The 19,561-nt window shown below is 37.8% G+C and overlaps 2 protein-coding genes across 9 annotated transcripts in view; one reads left to right on the top strand and one right to left on the bottom strand.

Moving 5' to 3' along the window:
• TMEM87A (transmembrane protein 87A) overlaps positions 1-17,653 on the bottom strand; it is a 43,168-nt gene extending 25,515 nt beyond the window's left edge. The window contains exons 1-7 of one of the 2 annotated variants that reach the window (XM_024732561.1): positions 17,415-17,653; positions 16,054-16,114; positions 13,036-13,121; positions 9,645-9,758; positions 7,469-7,522; positions 7,334-7,378; positions 3,356-3,473 (exon numbers count right to left, since the gene is read on the bottom strand). In XM_024732561.1, the coding sequence (XP_024588329.1) occupies positions 3,356-3,473; positions 7,334-7,378; positions 7,469-7,522; positions 9,645-9,758; positions 13,036-13,121; positions 16,054-16,114; positions 17,415-17,558 (622 nt within the window). In that variant the 5' untranslated portion in view covers positions 17,559-17,653. The remainder of the gene's footprint in view (positions 1-3,355; positions 3,474-7,333; positions 7,379-7,468; positions 7,523-9,644; positions 9,759-13,035; positions 13,122-16,053; positions 16,115-17,414) is intronic. The other variant, XM_024732562.1, reaches the window with a different exon arrangement.
• A 100-nt stretch (positions 17,654-17,753) lies between these two features.
• Positions 17,754-19,561, top strand: part of GANC (glucosidase alpha, neutral C) — a 76,794-nt gene continuing 74,986 nt past the window's right edge. For 5 of the 7 annotated variants that reach the window (XR_003001432.1, XR_003001431.1, XM_024732559.1 and 2 more), the window contains exon 1: positions 19,009-19,148. Coding sequence is in view for 4 of the 7 variants with exons in the window: in XM_024732559.1 (XP_024588327.1) it covers positions 19,126-19,148 (23 nt within the window). In the remaining 3 variants the exon portion in view is untranslated. Of the gene's footprint in view, positions 18,634-19,008; positions 19,149-19,561 lie in introns of those variants that run through there. The other 2 variants (XM_024732557.1, XM_024732560.1) reach the window with 2 other exon arrangements.

Below are 19,561 nucleotides of genomic sequence, written 5' to 3'. Positions count from 1 at the left end.
AAAAAGCCATCCAGGTAGAGGACATTACATGAACGAAGACTGGTGTGAAAATGCATGATATATTTAAAGAACATGTAGTTCGAGACTCCATATGGTACCATACAGTAACATTTTGACACAAGGCAGCAAAAGGTAAACTGGGACAATTTGTAGAGTTTGTAAGCCTTGCTGCAGAATTGGACATTTTATAGTAACAGGAAGATATCAAAGGTTTTAATGAAGGTAAGAAAGATGATAAAAGTGTTTTAGAGAGAGAATTTTAGGACTTTCACAAGATGTAGTTAAGTTTTGAGTATCGTCTTTTTAGTTCCAAACAACAGATGTATAAAACAAAAACAAAAAAGAGAGGAAACAAAAAGGACATGAGCTCAAAAACAAGATAAACAGCTCCATGTATCAAAACTGAACAAAAACTCAGAACAGTGCATGAGGTTGAATCCATGGTCATGGTGGACTCTGGGCCCCAAAGTATGCTACAGTAGTTGAGCGTGCAGCTCCTGTGGGATCACTGAAATTAGTAGGAGTCTAAGATAAAGGGGAAGCAGAGCCAGATTTGATGCATGAAGAGCCTGAAGTAGAGTGGAGCAAGGTTTCTTCTCCACCCTTTTCAAAGAAAGAAGGTACAAGGTAAATCTTGGCAAATGCTCTTTGAAGACTATTACTCATTAGGAAGCCATGGGCCTAGATACAGGAGGATATACATATGTCTTGGGTCTAGAAACTGCCAGGCCACCTCTGGTTTGCCTAGATCTGCTATATTCCATATTACTATGGAGAATAAGACCCATCTCTGTCTTGGGAATTAAACATTCAATACAAGAATCCATAAAAAACAAAAGTTTAAAATTAAGTCAAATGAAATAAAGAATAAAGACGAAAGTAGAAATTAATGAAATAGACAATGAAATAGAAAAATGAACAAAACCAGAAGCTGGTTCATTGGGATAAAAATATAGTAAAATAGAATTCTAGAAATATTTTAAAAGTTAAAAAGAGAAGTCACAAAAGCAATATTAAGAATAAAAAAAGATTTTTTTTTTTGTAAAGTAATATCATTACTAACTTTAGGCCAGCAAATTTGAAATCTTGAATGAATGGACAATTTCTCAGTGGGAAAAAAAAGAAAAACCCTGATTCAAGGAAAAATAGAAAAACTAAAGCTAAAATACTTATTACTATTAAAGAAAATAAATCGGTTGTTGGGACTCCGCTGGTGGTCCAGTGGTAAAGAATCAACCTTCCAAAGCAGGGGATGTGGGTTCGATCCCTGGTTGGAGAACTAAGATCCCACATGCTGCGGGGCAACTAAGCCCTCGTGCCACAACTACTGAGCCTGCGTGCCTCAACTGGAGAGCCCAAGTGCCACAAACTACAGAGCTCACGCACTCTGGAGCCTGCACACCACAACTAGAGAGAAGCCCATGTGCCGCAACAAAAGATCCTGCGTGCTGCAACTAAGACCTGACACAGCCAAAAATAAAAGAAAGAAAGAAAGAAAGAAAGAAAATATATCAGTTGTTTAAAATCCTCATGGCATGGGACTTCCCTGGTGGTCAAGTGGTTAAGACCCCATGCTTCCACTGCAGGGCGATCCCTGGTCGGGGAACTAAGATCCTGCATGCTGCACAGTAAGCCAAAAAAAAACCCCAAAAAACCAAAAACCTTCATGAGGGAAAAAAAGAACATCAGGCCAAAACACTATCATAAGTGAGTTCTATCAAACATTCAAGGAATGGATAATTCTATCCTTACAAAAACTGCTCAACAGAATATAAAAACGGGACATTCTCTGATTCATCGTACGAAACTCGCATAACCTGGATGCCAAAACCCATAGAAGATGTACGAGAAATTAAAATCATAGGCCAATCTTACTTTGAACATATGACAAAAAACTCTAAATAAAATTCTGGAAAATAGAATCTGTGTGTGTGTGTGTGTGTGTGTGTGTGTGTGTGTGTGTGTGTGTGTATCAAGGCTAAATAGTGGCATCTTGGAAATTCAAGAATGGTTTAACATTAGAAAACCAGTTAATGCAATGCATCACATTAATAGATTAAACGAGGAAATCTATATGATCAATTTAATCAATACAGTTAAGCATTCCACAAAACTGAGTATTCATTCTCAATACTAAAAAAAGAAAAAAATTCACTTAGTAAACCAAGAATAGAAAGAAATATCCTGAACCAAATAAAGAATATTTTTTAAAAATCTACAGTGGGGCTTCCCTGGTGGTGCAGTGGTTGGGAGTTCACCTGCCAATGCAGGGGACACGGGTTTGAGCCCTGCTCAGGGAGGATCCCACATGCCGTGAAGCAACTAAGCCCATGCGCCACAGCTACTGAGCCTGCGCTCTAGAGCCCGGGAGCCACAACTACTGAGCCTGCATGCCGCAACTACTGAAGCCCACGTGCCTAGAGCTCGTGTTCCGCAACATGAGAGGCCACGGCTATGAGAAGCCCACGCACCGCCAACAAAAGAGTAACCCCCGCTCACTACAACTAGAGAAAGCCCACGTGCAGCAACAAAGACCCAACGCAGCCAAAAAATAAATAAAATAAAAATCTTAAAAAAAAAAAGACAATAAAAAATCTATAGTAAACATCATACTTAATGGTGAAATGTGCTAATATTGCCAATAAAGTCAGGAGCAAGAAAGGATGGCCACCATCATTGTTTCTATTCAACATTCTACTTGAGAAAGCAGGGGAGGGAAGAAAACTGTAAAAGAGAAGAAAGAAACAAAAAAAGAAACCACAGAAGATAAGACCAATTAGTAAGTTATTGTAAAATTCTAGGTAAGAAATGATGAATCCCTAAACTGGGCAGCAAAAGTAGAAAGGAGAACACTAAGAAAAATTGAGACATTAAAAAATTATCCAAGTCAGTTGATTTAAAAATTTCCAAGTTTTGACTTCATAACTAAGTTTTAACAAGTCTACTGAGAACATAATACTAATTGAAAATTTTAAAAGCAGGAGGATCAAATGAAGGAAAATGAAATCTAGTATCTATAATACATAATAAGAAAGCATACATGAAGTGCCTATCACATACATATTGAATGCAGAAAAATGTTAATTTCTCTCCCTCAATTTTTCTACTTGACAACATTCTTAATTTATTATTCCCTCTTTATTTTTTTGGCTGCACTGCGTGGCTTGTGGGATTTTAGTTCCCTGACAAGGGACCGAACCTGTGCCCTCTGCAGTGGAAGCATGGAGTCCGGACCACTGGACGGCAATGGAATTCCCCTTATTATTACCTCTTTAAAGCAATTTTACACTACCCACCATGCGACACAGCTAGATAACAGTAATACAAATGATAAAAAGAAACAAAATGTACTTACTGGTAAAAAGATTACTTAGTGAATTTTCTTTTGATGATTCTTTGGAGGGTGAAATGCCAACATGTACAATAAAAATGTATGGTGCATCTTGCCAAGTTTTCAAGGGCTCATGCATTACCTAGAGAAGAAAGAAGACATCAAATCTCCCAATCTTAAGAATTAAGAACACAGGTTGGCGGGAGGTGGGTGAGGAATTGGGAGATGGGGATTGACACATATACACTATTAATACTATGTATAAGACAGATAACTAATGAGAACATACTGTATAGCACAGGGAACTCTATTTAATGCACTGTGGTGACCTAAATGGGAAGGAAATCCAAAAAAGAGGGGATATATGTATATGTAAAGCTGATTCATTTTGCTGTACAGCAGAAACTAACAAAACATTGTAAAGCAACTATAATCCAATAAAAATTAATTTAAAAATTACAAAGTGGCAAAAAAAACCCCACAGGTTAATTACACAATATGAATATTTCGTTCCAGAATGTGCCCAGAAACTTGGTTGAGTCCTTCACTTTTACTCATTAAAACAGTAGCCAAAACAAAACAAACAGGCCTACAGCGTATACAATAAAGTAGGTTAATTATAAATTACTAAAAGGCAGGACATCTTATATTTTGTTATACACAAAAATCTCATGTTTAACATTTTTCTTTTAACAAAGAAAACCTCAATTTAAATTCCTAAAATGAAACTCTACTTAAGCCATGCTAAGATGCTAGGTTATATTTTACACAGATATCCCAAACAAACTAAAGAAATTTAATTTAAATCACCTGGAAAAAATCACCCATGATGACATCGGTGAATTATAAACACCAGCTCCTGAATCTAATTCCCTTTGCTCAATGCCCTTCCCAAGACCACCACAATTTCTGCTAACGAGGTCTCACATTTATATCAAAAATTTAATCTTGGCTAGGCTATATGGAAAGCAAGAGTCACTGTCCCCCAAAGTCAAGAAAGTAGAATAAATAGCCTCCATTGTTTATGGAACTGGTTACCTGATCCAAAGCCAGTTAGTCTGTGCACAGTCCTACCAAAAAGCCATCAAAGGATGTGTTGCCTTAAATGCTAGATGGACTATGGACCTTCACAAAAGCAAGACTAAAACAGAAAGACGAGGGAGATGAACATAGAAAAAGCTTGGCTGCTTCTTCCTCATGTCTGAAAGGAGGCACTACTACTTAGACTTGCAATTTATTACTTTCTGGTCTTAAAAGGAACTTTTATCCAGAGACCTCTGGGTAAGCTTCATTGATCTATGAAACCCCTCAAAGTGGATAATAGATTCTGCATTTTCCTAGGGAGCCACAGCTTTTCTCAAATGCTAAAATTATCCTACAACCCAAGAAAATTCTGAACAAGAGTTCAAAAATTATACTCCATGATACAAATTCAAAGTGTCAAAACAAAGCAGATTAAATGATTCTTCAGCTTTACATTTACTAGGTTATCTTAGTAACTTAAGGACATAAATGTCATGTTGAATCATACGTTGATTTACCTCTGCCTGATAGTCTCTTTCTGACAAAATGCAGGGGTACTTTGTAAGAAAACTGTACATATTCAAAGTTACAGGTAATCATGTCCTATTTATCCACTGAACCTCTCCTGAACTTAACTGTTCATTAACCAGTAAAACTTTGGTATAATAAGCTGCTCTGCTATTAATTTTACATATCTTAAAAATTACCTCTTACAAATCTCAAAGGGACTGATTCTCATATTCCAAGATTTGATAAAGTTTGCACTTAACTCTGAAATATAGATATTTTGACCCTGTAAAAATAATATTCATAGGCTAGGCACTCTGTTAAGCATGTAATATTTATTACTTTCTTTAATTCTCACAACAATCCTATCAGATACTATTACTAGCTCCTTCAACAGGTGAATGGATAAACAAACTGTGGTACATCCAGACAATGAAATATTATTCAGCACTAAAAAGAAATGAACTATCAAGCCAGGAGAAGGCATGGAGAAACCTTAAATGCGTATTACTAAGTGAAAGACACCAATCTGAAAAGACTATATATGATTCCAACTATATGACATCCTGGAAGATGCAAAACTATAGAGACAGTAAAAAAAAAAATCAGTGATTGCCAGGGGCTTGGGGATAGGGAGGGATGAATAACTGGAGCACAGGGGATTTTTAAGGTAACGAAACTATTCTGTATGATATTATAATGGTGTTTATCTGTCATTTTACACTTCTTAAAACCCAAAGAATGTACAACATAAAGAACTAACCCTAATGTAAACTAGACTTCAGTTGATAATGATGTGTCAATGATGGCTCATCAATTGTAACAAGTGTACCACACTGGTGCAGGATGCTGATGGTGTGGGAGTGTGAGTGTGCATTTGTGGAGGTGGTATGCGGGAACTCTCTGTGTTTTTTGCTCAATTTTGTTGTGAACCTAAAACCGCTCCAAAAAATAAAACTTATTAATAGAAAAAAAATTATAATAGTCAACATATCACATTATTCCTTAAATCAAACCAGAAAATTCAGTTAATCAAGATATTAAATCTTTTCTTAGGGGAAGGGACAGAGAGAGGCCCCTTCCTCTAAAAAACATGTTTTATCAGAGTTTTAATAAAAGTGGGTAGAGATACTGAACTTATTAGTATCCTTTAAATAGGATTATATTCTCTTAGGCTCAATTTCAGGAAGAATAACCAAAGGACAGATAATTCTTTGACTTCTTTTGACTATAAACAAACTAAATATTTCTAAATACTACTTGTGATATTCAACAGGGTCATCTTTTCAGCCAGCTTTAATCACTGGGAACAGGGCTCAAGCCCTGAGTAGAACTTAAAAGTATGCTACGCACAGAAGACCACTGAATAAAGCACAATTACAAACAGCCAATATGCATGTAAATGGATATTCAGCATCAACAATTATTTTTTAATACAATTTACAAAAATTTAACCTGAAAAACTGCATAAATCTGTTTTAAATTATAATAGCCATTGTTTGTGAGGAAAGAGAGAAACGCAATCTTACTTTCTTGGGACCACAAATCACTACAACCTTTCTCTAGAGCACTCTGACAAAACATTACAAAAGAATTTATAAACTGTGCATATACTTGGACCCAACAGTTCCACCTCTAGGAATTTAGGCTAAAGAAAATATTATAAATGTGCACAAATATACGGCTAGACACTATGAACATGATTCTATCCATAACAGTGAAAATTTGGAAGCAACTCAATGTACATCAACTGGGAGTTAATTATAAAAATCATGGTAAAATAGTAAGCAGCCCAAGAGAGGCCTGAGTAGGCCCTAACTGCTCACCCCGACTGATCTTAAGGCTCTGTACAAGAAGGAAGTAAAAGTTAAAACAGAGTTTTAAATTGTGAAAGAAGACAGACACAGGCCACAAATTGTATGATTCCATTTATATGAAGTGAACAGAACAGGCAAATCCACAGAGACGGAAAGAATAGTGTTTGCCTAGAGCTGGGGGAACAGTGGAATGAGGAGTGACGGTTAATGACTGCATGGTTAGTTTTCGGGGTGATGAAGATGTTCTGGAATTAGACAGTGATTGGTGGCCGTACAACTAAAAACCTCTTAATTGTACATTTTAAAAGGGTAAATTTTGAGATGTACTCTTCCAATTATATTCTATCACAAGATTTTACATGGAGTTTAAGGTTCTTCCTTAAAAGTTTCTTACTATTTACAAATAATATTTATAAGGTGATAATTACAAAACAATACAGACTGATTGTAGCAAACATGGAAAAGACAGAAAACATAAAAAAGAAAATAAAAATCACTCACAATATCATCCAGATATAACCGTTATTAACATTTTGGTGTATAACTTCCATTCTTAAGTTTCTTTTTAAACGTAAGCATAAGATAAGAATTTAAAATAAACAAACATAAGAACACTAAAATGTGTTCAATGCCCTAAATTCCCTATCACACTTACAGTTTTGTCTCCAGTAAAGGTAAGATTTGTTCCATTCTCCTTGGCCTTCAAACAAACAAACAAACAAACAAAAAAGAAAATTAATTCAGAATTTCTACTGTACTCTCAGAAATATATAAAAAGGAAAACAATTACCTCCTGTTTTTCTCCTAAAAGAGGCAATCGATGCATGAAATCCCCAGAAAAACTCTATGAAAGAAATAGAAAACCAAAATTAAAGATGTATAACAGCAAAAGAAAAGCATAGCACAAAATCCACAGAAACAGTTAAAGCAAAACATATAAAAGTAAACATAATAATATGGCAGTAACAGACAAAATACTTCCACTTAACCACAAACAAGTGAATAAAACCTTGCTAGAAACTAAAAAATAGTATCAAACCAAACTGGCCACTCAATTTTTCTATAAGATTACAGATATTGTCATTCTTGACAAAACCTTAGACAGAAAACATACGAGTAGGATAAATGGATGTCATAGTTCCCTGAATTTCTACACATGAGGAAAATGTGGCTCAAAGCTATAAAGCTTTAGATACAGAAATGGGATCTGAACCTAAGATTCCTAACTCTGAGGTCCACTGCTCCTTCCATCACAACACATGCCATGCCTGTAAAAAAAACCTCCACTAATTACCTTTCTTACCAGTTATCAGCAAAGGAGGCATTATCCTTCCTGAGTAATTAGGGCATGTATTTCAATTCTACATTAGACTGGAGGAGGAAACCTTATGAAGAGGGGTTTATGCCAAAACCCTGGAAAGCTGATAGCAGATCTAAAAGTAGTGAACCTTGGGCAACAATATACAACAGGTAACTTTCCACAATCAAATCCAAGAAAGGCCAACCAATCCTCCTAGCCTGGGGGATAAATTTGGAAAACCAACAGAAAACCCCCTACTCAACATCACATTGTGCCTAGCTTTCTTTTTCTACCATACTTCCACTATTTTAAAGCTATTTTCTTTTTATCCGAGGTCATAAAATCTACAGTATGACAAGAACACAACCCTTGTAGTTCAATTATCAATGACTTCATTTGCTCATCAATTAATAATTATTAAGTAAAAGACTTCTTATCAATAAACTTTACTTCTAGTAAGTAGACAGGAAACCTAACTTTCCATGAACTTGCCTCTTCAAGGAAAGGTGCTAAATAATCTGAAGCAGTATTTAAATGCAGTAAAACAAAGTAAAGGCTATAGCTAAAATAACTATTTTCAACACCTATAAAATACATAATTTTTCTATCAAAAAACTGGGGTCAGATTCTACTTCTAAGAAAGGAGAATTTTATAATATAAACCCCATTTATATGATTACATATATATAAGCATTGAAATATACAATATTGGGAATTCCCTGGCAGTCCAGTAGTTAGGACTTGGTGCTTTCACTGCCATGGCCCAGGTTCAATCCCTGGTCAAGGAACTAAGATCCCACAAGCCACAGAGCACGGCCAAAAAATAATAATAATAATATAAAATAAAATAAACAATATTATTCACCTCTTCCCCTTTATTCGAAAAAAGTTGTAAAGTTCAACCCTTTGATTTCAAGTCTATAGTAGGAAAATCTAAAGATGTTGATTCTGGGATATATCAATTAGATGAGATGACAAGAGGTTTAAAAAATGAGGGTTTCAAAAGTCCATCAATGGATGAATGGATAAAGAAAATGTGGTATATACGTACAATGAAATATTATTCAGCCTTAAAAAAGAAATGAAATTCTGATGCATGGTATATGGACGAACCCTGAAAACATTTTATTACGTTAAAGAAGCCAAAATAATACTGTACGATTTTACTTCTTTGAGATATCTAGAGCAGTCAGATTAACGGAGAAAGAAAGTAGAATAGTTACCAGGGAAGTGGAAGTGGAAGTGGGGGTGGGTGTTTTTATTATTTAATCGTTATGAAGTAACCACTACAGATGATGAAAAAGTTCTGGAGATGGCTAGTGCTGATAGTTGCACAACAAGGTGAATGTACTTAATGTAACTGAATGGCACACTTAAAAATGGTTATAAATGGTAAATTCTATGTTATATATATTTTACTATAATAAAAAAAACCGGGGCTTTGCTTTTTACACACAAAGGAAAGCACATCCTCTGAGATGAATATTTAAGTGGCTGACTATGTACCATATACATGAACATAGTCATGTATGATGACTTGTTCAGAACATGATTCTAACTTGCTTCTGTCAGAAGGAATTGAGGAGTGAGAAATGCATATTACCAAAAATACAGCCATCATATTATTCACCTCTTCTATTTCCCTCCAACTACTATCAAATATTACCTGTGTTTTAAAGAGTTCACTGCAGTTTTGGAACAATTTTGATGATGTTTGATATTTCCCAGACAAGCCTTTTTTTTCCTTAAGGTTTTCCAAGTATGTCTCCACTTCTTCTGCCTGGAAAAACAGAGAAAATACAAAGTATTTAACTTATGTAAGATATTTAAAAGAAAACAAATAGATTGCCTTTGGTACAAATATAGTTTTGGATTTGCTGTTTTTAAAATTAACAACATCTTGGGCTTCCCTGGTGGCGCAGTGGTTAAGAATCCTCCTGCCAATGCAGGGGATGCCGGTTCAAGCCCTGGTCTGGGAAGATCCCACATGCCACAGAGCAACTAAGCCTGTGCACCACAACTACTGAGCTTGTGCTCCAGAGCCTGCAAGCCACAACTACTGAGCCCACGTGCCACAACTACTGAAGTCCTAGAGCCCGTGCTCTGAAACAAGAGAAGCCATCGCAATGAGAAGCCTGCGCACGGCAACAAAGAGTAGCCCCCACTCGCCACAACTAGAGAAAGCCCGCGCGCAGCAGCGAAGATCCAATGCAGCCAAAAATAAATAAATAAAAATAAATAAATTTACAAAATAAATAAATAAAATTAACAACATCAGATAAAGACTATATATTAGTATTCAAGAATCTAATAGTATTGGACTCTAAAGTGCAGAATTCTAGTCTACGACTCATGAAGGATAGTTCCTCTTAAAAATTCTAGGAAGACTGGGAAACTGTCAGAGTCCACAGGGTTTTGTTATAAGAAAATATACTTACAAGAGTTCCTTGACTAAATTAACACCACCACCAACAACAAAAAAAAACTTGTGCTTCTAAGCTAGAGCACAAAACTGTTGTAGCCACTCACAGCCCACTATTAATACTATGAAAAAAAAAATCATCATTTCTCTGGCTTCATCAGTTCTGTGAGTTTTCTCCCATACCAACATCCCTAATCTCACCCTCTTTTTTTCAAAGCTCTAATTTCACACCTCCAACTATTTGCTTGTCATTTCCATAATTCTGTCCTGTGACAATTCAAAATAATTTTTACATTCTTAAGTTGTCCTACCCATGAAGACTGAATCTGATAAGCTTAACCAGTTTTTATCACAAGTTTCAAGCATATGTAAACTTAACTAGTGCTCAATTAGGAGAAAAGGTCAATGATATTTCAAACCATATTCTGGAAATATTTCTCTAAATTCTTCAGTCCTCATCACACCAATCTTACCCAATGTTATATAACAAAAGCAAAATACAATCAGCAACACTACAAAAAAGATAATGTAAAACCCTAATACTGGGCAGAAATTCAAAATGCTTAAGGTTTAAAAAAACAACTGGATGGTGGACATTTTTTAAAGACTAGTCCTATTATTTTTTTAAAAGAAACCTCAAGAATAGTAGGGGAAATGTAAAAAAGAAAAGAAATGATGCAAATAGTGGGATGAAAACAGAATGCAAAAGGCCTGAAAAATCCATCTAGGAGCTACATATCTTCAATGCTCATATACAGTGTATTATAGCAACTCTGAAAGTGTGGCCCATGGATGCTTTCATGAGGTTTAAGAGGTCAAAATTATTTTCATCTTCATCATCATCATCATCTATTTGCCTTGTACTGACAGTGCAAAAGTAATGATGCGAAAAATGGCAGCCTCCTATCAGTGGTACCTAACTGTACTAGTTAGTAGTCATTGTACTCCCACAGTCACAAACTTGCAGTTAAAAAAAAAAAAGGCCAGTTTTATGTAAGAATGCCCTTGATGAAACAGTAAAAATTATTAATGTCATTAAATCTGGACCTTTGAGCACATGCCTTTTAAAATATTCTATCAGACAAAAAAATAAGTATGCGAAATACTATAAATGACTGTCTTAAGACAAAGCACTTTGCAACTATTTTAACTTGTAAGCTAAACTATCCACCGTTTTCATTTACTTGAAAGAATGACCAACAAACTACAGATATTCAGACTTGGGTATTTGGGAGATATTTTCCTGAAAATGGGCAAAGGGAGGCTGTCACGTCAAGGAAGGCAACTGACAGCATTCATTGTCAATAATAAAATTTCAGGGACTTCCCCCAGTGGTTCAGTGGTAAAGAATCCACCTTCCAATGCAGGGGACTTGGGTTCGATCCCCGGTTGGGGAACTAAGATCCCACATGCTGTGGGGCAACTAAGCCCACATGCCACAGCTAGAGAGCCCGCGTGTCACAAACTACAGAGCCCACACGCTCTGGAACCTGCATGCCACAACTACAGAGCCCAGGCGCCCCAGAGCCTGCATGCCACAACTAGAGAAGAGAAAACCCGCACACCACGACTAGAGAGAAGGCCACGCACTGCAACTAGAGAGAAGTCCTCGCACCGCAACGAAAGATCCTGCATGCTGCGATGAAAATCCCGCATACCGCAACTAAGACCTGACGCAGCCAAAAATAAATAAATAATAAAGTCTTCTTGGACCTTGAAAAAAATTTTTTTTATTAAAAAATAAGTAAATAAATAAAATTTGAGCTTTCAAGTAAAAACTGGAATTTTGGAAAACTTGCATGTTCCCTACCATGATTTATAGTTTCCGATACTTACAGAGTATCTGATGAGACTGAAAGGTCATATTAACAAATGTAATTTTGAATTAATTGTAAAATGAATTAGTATTTGGAAGGTTTATATAATTCAGCCAACCAATATTTTCTAAGTGACCATGAAAGATGCTGTCAAATCAGACATGGGCAAAAGACCATTCAAAGTGCAAGACATACCAATTTATTTTAATATAACAGAGCACAGAAAAAGTTCAGTGATATGGTTTCAGATTCCACACTGCAACTAACCTTTAAGAAACTCCACTTATTGCATTTGGGTATAGAATCGAAGAACAATATCCACAATTACCTGAAAACACTATTAAAATACCATTCCCTTTTCCAACTACATATCTGTGTGAGGCCACATTTTGTGCATACACTTCAACCAAAATAACACATCACAATAGACTGAGTGAAGGAAGTATAAGAATCCAGCTATCTTCTATTACACTAGATATTAAACAAATAGATTGGCAAAAATACAAAATAACACCACTCTTCCCAGTTTCTTTGAAAAATAGTTTTCACCAATTAATAAATATTTCTGTATTTTTCTGTTTTAATTTCTAATACAGTAACCCACATGAATAAAGGCTTTTTTGGGGTCTGTAGTAAGTAAACACAGTTCTGAGACCAATAAGTTTGAGAACTGATAGTACAAATTTGCCTGCATATTGGGAAGCATGATTCTAGTTCCAGTTCTTCTCCATAGCTACATGACACCCTTTCCTCTATCAGGTTGGGACCCGATGATATCTAAACTCTAAGAAAAGCCTGTAATTTTATGCGTTCCATACCTTGAAGTTGTAGATTTCATTGTAACAGTCAGCACTTTTCAGATACCAGGTTATATTCAAAGATACATCACAAGGTTCTCCATCAACTATAAAAGAAGAAATCTTTGTGAATAAAAGATAATTCCCAAACAAAGCATTTTTCCTAAACTATTACCCCACATCCCATTTCCTGCTAAACTAAGATACTCAAAGACCATCCTTTCTCCAAACAGAAGGTAATGAAGTAATACATTTTAAAAGAACTAGATATTCTTCAGTTAAAAGTAAGAATTGTTGCTCACAGAAATAAAAAGCAGTTAAGGATTTTTAACCTTTGAAACCGTGTATCTATTTTTATGCCTTAAAATCTTCATTTCTGATTCTCTCTTGGGAAAAAACCTGGAAGTGATAAAGCAGCCTTAAGTTAAAATCAGTCTTCTGTTATCATTTAAATATTTACTGAGCAGAGCACTTAAGTATACAAAGATACATGGCACTGTGTTAGGCCAAACAGGGGAACAGAAGGGAACAAATTATTGAAGACTCTTAAGTCTTAAAAAAGATTCTAGTTGAAGAGTCAAGGAATAACAACATTAGGAATGTCACAAGGCAACAAAAATAGTTCCACTGAGGGAAAACCTCATGGCTTAAACCTTGAGAGATATCAAAATTGGATAGAAAAGGACTATCAACAAAAAGCAAACCTGACTGGGGAAGGCAGGAATAGAAAAAACAAAGATAAAAAGAGTTATTAGATTCTTTTTAAAACTCACCTTAAGAGAAGCCTCAAGGAACCTCATGAAATCATAGAAGCCTCACATAACTCATTCAACATATTTTGGAGCACAATATTCTAGTGAACCAAAGCATTAGTCTGAAGACTTGGGGTGTAAACCTGACTATATGACTGTTAACTGTCTCACCTGGGGGAAGTCAGTATTTCCTTTTATCTTTGATTCCAGCTGAGGAAGGGAAAATATACTAGAAATACATACTTTGTGCAAATGTGACAAAGATAAACACGACTGCATCTAAAAACCTACTTTTGGTTCTTAAAAGAAGCACACCTAAAATTACAAACTTTCCCTTTTCTTTGGTTTAAGTGGTTTTCTCAGACTAATTTTTAAGCGGCACACTTTTATAAAGCTCAACTTTTATAAGGCTTTTATAAGGCTAAAATACACAAAAATCTGATGTGTTGGATAGAATGTATGGAAATGCTGAAATGGATACTGCAATCTTGTTATGAACTACTCAGAAGAACCAAACAGAAAAGGAATTAATTAAATAAAAGCCCTAACAGGAGATTTGCAGGGAAATGTGCCTGCAAAAATACTACTATTTATGTTAAAAGACATATAATTTTTTTTTTTTGGCCACGCCGCGAGGCTTGCAGGATCTTAGTCCCCAGACCAGGGACTGAACCCTGGCCCTCTGCAGTGAAAGCTCGGAGTTCTAACCACTGTACCATCAGGGAATTCCCAAAACACATAGAAATTTAAATGAATGGCTTTAAGAGACAATGAAAATGGTCCTGCCACATTCCTCACCTTCCCTTGGCTGGCAGGTCTAGTCCCTAAGAATCTTACATGAGCCAGGTGCAGGTGTAAGGGAGAAGTGGCTACCTCTAGAAAGGACTGGAGTTCCAAGCTTTGAGCAAATCTCACTTCTTTCTCCAAAACAGACATTTTTAATGTAGGTGAAAAATTGTAATTTTAGGCTTAAAAAGAAAAGAAAAGAAAATGGCCCTGCCAATTTCATGGAAATCTATTGTATACCACACCCACAAAAGCATAAAATCAGAGACAAGGTAAGTATGAGAAAACACAGAAGTAACAAAGTGAAAGACAATGCAAATTTTAAGAAGCTTCAAACCCTCCAAAAACAACGAAACACAAACACTTCAAAATATGCAGTTTGACCAAAAACCACTAGAAAAACCATTAGAACAAAATACAGGTAAGAAGAAACTGTACAAAATAAAAGGACAGAATAGCATACAGGCTGTCAGGGTATCTCAAAAGACAAAATACTGCTATCCCTAAAAGCTCTTCTTTTCTACAAAGCCAACCTCACAAGAAATACCAGCGTGTCAGAGTAGATTTGATTTAAATCAAACTTAAATTATCAGCCAAGAGATCATATTTTCATGGACACAGGACATTCTTCATAGAAATTCTACCTAACCCCTCCATCCCACCAGGCTATAATCTCAATAAGAGAAAGGGTTTTTTCTATCACTTCCTTGCTGTCTAAAACAGTGCCTGGCACTATACATAGTAGGTGTTCAGTAACTACCTACTAACTGATTAAAAGAATAAAATCATCCAACTATGACATACTTTGCATTTTCATAGAGAGAAATATGCATAGGAGCACACATGGATCTGGATTTTTATTCCTGATCTTGAAACGGAGCTGCCCGTGATCATTCATTCTCTAAAAATAAAGCCAGTTTCAGAAATAAAAGGAAGCTTTTCTTTAATACACAATGGGGTACTCTGGATTCAGATACAGTGGTTTTCCCACTGGACAGACTGGTTTTGTTCTACGTATCCCTATTTCCTGGTAATTATCTTTGAGCTTCCTCTTCCAAAGATCCAAGTGGTAAAATACTCCTTCAGCAAACAAAAGCTTTACTGAACATATTTGTTCAGAGCCAATGGTCTGACAAACCTAGGTCATGTGTCCAGTAAACATCTAACAAGCACACAAAAACAAAATCGGCAGTTATCTCTATGGCTCAGAACAGATTAAAACCCATGGAGGAGATCAACCAAAACAATGTGTCAAACTATATATTGTTAACACCAGAAAAACAAGAGAAGAAGATAAAGTTCATAAAAGTAAGTATTCTAAAGATTGTTCTGTGAAAGGACCTTAGTTACACTACATAGGTTTATACCTAGATAGTGCTGGACTATTAAATTTCAGAACTTATGTTGAGAGTAAGTCATCAGAGGTAGAAAACAGGTAATTTTAAAGTTTAAAGATCACTCAAAAACTCGAATAAAAACTTCATGAAATGCAAAAACTCACATTTCAGGAAGATAGTGGTATTTTTGAAGAGGATCTTTCCAAAACTAAAATAATTTTTCCCCTGCAAAGATAAAGGAGAGATAATTAGCATCAGATCACTTTAATTCCCAAAGCAGAATATAACTGATATAAAAAGCTAAAATTTATAAAGTGTTGACGTTAGTTTTCATAACACACACACACAAAAAGGCATCAATATCCTTCCTTTTAGTAAAATTCAACCATATCCAAACTGCAGGATTTTGAAGCTTGGTGCAGAGACAAGTTTTTTCTTTTTTCCACAGGCCATGAAGCAAGGACTCCAGAAGGAAGGCTGCTAGAAATCCTAACCTAACTTAAATCTTTCTAAAAGGTACTCCTTAATCAGTTCATTCCCTTTACTCACTAACCACCGTCCAGAATAACCAATCATTTCTTCAAATAAACTATTCTATGAGCAGACAGCCATATTTAACTATTAACCATTTTACAGGTAACAAATAAATACCTAAAACTGAGAATCTGAACATCGTCACCAAATTAACAAAAGCTGTAATTCTTACCATATCAAAAGCTCAAATAAGATTTGGGCATTACAACCAGTGAGCAGAGCAGAACAAAAAGGCTACCGTGGTTTTAATAAGACTAATGCTTTTCGGCATTTCCAGCCAGCATCTGATTTGTCGGCTCACAGCACTATAGCTCTTACTCAAACGACATTTCAAAAAGGTGGTAAAGGGAAGAAAGGGTCAACCAATCCAGTTAATTATCCTTAAGAAAAACTAACTTATCATAAGAAATTTTAGAATACAGTTTCTTCCGTTTTAAACATTCTCACGTTAGAATACATCATTTAAAATGCCTAGGCTTCCTAATTACACGGCAGGGCTTAGAATAACCATTTCAAAGTCCAAATGAAATCAACCAACTTCGTAAGTAGAATTATCCAGTAACAAAAAAGTGCAGAGAAAAAAAAAAGAAAGAAAGAAAGAAAGATGTCTATTTACATATTCCTCTCATCCAACCCGGGGTCACAAGATTCTGTGAAACTTCTGCTGAAAGAGAAACCACTCTCCACCTACACATCAAGTTTACACGTTTCCAGTCAGGCAATGAAAGTTCTCTGCCTTTGCTGATAAGAAACCGCTCCACCGCCACTCTCCGCTCCTGAATTGACCCTGACATTCCTGCTAATTTACCCAAAGAAGTGTACGGCTTCCCGCTCCAGGGAGGTGAGTCCCGGTTAAGCAGCTACACAGACACTCCCGGCAATCCCACCCCTTTGGAAGCGGACTTCAGTGGAACCTTCATGGACCCCTTGGGCTGCCGTAGCCCCACCCCTTGCTCCTCCGGGCTCAGTTGCTCCTGAAGTGACCACTCACCGACGGTATCGGAATGTGCCACTTGGATCGGTCGGCAGCAGCGACGGATGCCGGTCCTACACTGAAAAGCGACAATGGGGACGTCTGAGCCCCCAGGAGAAGAAGAATGACAGGCAGCACCTGAAGCCACGCAGCCGCCGCCATCTTCACAGCCGTGGAGCGCCTACCGAAAGCATTTCACCTTCTTCCGGTTTGTCCCGCCCTCTTCCGGCTCCGCTCTGGGGGCGGGATAATCCGGGTCCTCAAAACCTCTGGTGGCTTGTTTGTTTAGCGACTCAGCGGCCCCGCCCTCAGGCAGTTGTCAGGCTTGGTATGAGGCTTTGGACCTACTGCGCAGGCGTCTTCCTGCCGTAACCTGGTCACCTTGGAGTGTTAGAATGATCCACAAAAGTCACCAGCCGAGTCTGTTGGCTCTTCTCTCTCCCAGCCCTTAAAGGGTTTGGGGACCAGGGAAGAACCCCATGTGGCGTTTGGCTCTCTCCTCCTCTCGTTCGCCCCAGTCCCTCATCGTTTGAGTCAGACGCTGGGGCCAAAAGTCTGGCTGCCTGTTTAGCGTGTAGTAGTGAGTACTCGGTTTCCGGAGGTATTTAAGCAAAGACTGGAGTTTGGCGGTGGTGGAGTATAAGCCTTCCTAAACGGAATAATGTAGTAGACAACCCCTTTTAAAAGACCCTTCTAGTCGTGAAGAGTATGATGTAGAGTTTGGTCGGAGAACATCAACCTCCAGCAACAACCCCGCCGGCACTTCCTACTCAAAACTAAAATACAGGAGAGAGTGGGTCAGTTTTCAGTATCCGTGGCGTGACAGTCACTGAGGTAGATCTGCAGAAGCTTCTACTTAATCACGCAGGCCGTGTCGGTACTTCCTCGTTCTCACGCCCTTGGTCTGCATCCTCTAGGGCTCTTTGAGTACACGCCTCCTCGGATGCAAAAACCTTTTCGGTTTCTAATGAAGGCAGTTTCTCATCAGCTACTCAGAACCAAGAAAAATTTGCCAGATAAATCTCTGTAGAAACCCTAATTTGGGCCTGGAAATCCCGGGAGCAAGTGTCAATTTCTCACTCCTTAAGGACATGAAAGTCCCAGAAACTTGATGGTGGTGAAGTGCTGGCGGTTATTTAGAAAGACTGACAATCTAAAAGATCGCCTGGGGCCTTGGCCTGAGATCTGGGAGCCTGTGAAGTGACTGGGAAGCCATGGACGCAGCTGAGAAAATCAGGTAAAGGCCCAGTGGTCCAGCAGGGACTGACCCCAGGGCCCACGGAAGCAGGGGATAGATAGTACCTGAAAACAACATTCTGGCTTTGAAGACTTTATTTTTTTATAAATTTTATTTATTTATTTTTGGCTGCGTTGGGTCTTCATTGCTGCGTGCGGCTTTTCTCTAGTTGCGGGGAGCCGGGGCTACTCTGTTGCCGTGCGCGGACTTCTCGTTAAGATGGCTTCCTTTGTTGTAGAGCACAGGCTCTAGGCGCGCGGACTTCAGTAGTTGTGGCTCGTGGGCTTTAGAGCGCAGGCTCAGTAGTTGTGGCACATGGGCTTAGTTGCTCCGCGGCACACAGGCTGAAACCTGTGGCCCCTGTAGGACATGAAAGTCCCAGAAACTTGATGGTGGTGAAGTGCTGGCGGTTATTTAGAAAGACTGACAATCTAAAAGATCGCCTGGGGCCTTGGCCTGAGATCTGGGAGCCTGTGAAGTGACTGGGAAGCCATGGACGCAGCTGAGAAAATCAGGTAAAGGCCCAGTGGTCCAGCAGGGACTGACCCCAGGGCCCACGGAAGCAGGGGATAGATAGTACCTGAAAACAACATTCTGGCTTTGAAGACTTTATTTTTTTATAAATTTTATTTATTTATTTTTGGCTGCGTTGGGTCTTCATTGCTGCGTGCGGCTTTTCTCTAGTTGCGGGGAGCCGGGGCTACTCTGTTGCCGTGCGCGGACTTCTCGTTAAGATGGCTTCCTTTGTTGTAGAGCACAGGCTCTAGGCGCGCGGACTTCAGTAGTTGTGGCTCGTGGGCTTTAGAGCGCAGGCTCAGTAGTTGTGGCACATGGGCTTAGTTGCTCCGCGGCACACAGGCTGAAACCTGTGGCCCCTGCATTAGCAGGCAGATTCCTAACCACTGTGCCACCAGGGAAGACCCTGAAG

The sequence above is a fragment of the Neophocaena asiaeorientalis genome, unplaced genomic scaffold (genome assembly GCF_003031525.2).
Source record: "Neophocaena asiaeorientalis asiaeorientalis breed wild unplaced genomic scaffold, Neophocaena_asiaeorientalis_V1.1 scaffold119, whole genome shotgun sequence".
Classification (NCBI taxonomy): domain Eukaryota; kingdom Metazoa; phylum Chordata; class Mammalia; order Artiodactyla; family Phocoenidae; genus Neophocaena; species Neophocaena asiaeorientalis.
The sequence above is the reverse complement of the archived record's forward strand: the minus strand, read 5'-3'. Positions and strand labels throughout refer to the sequence as shown.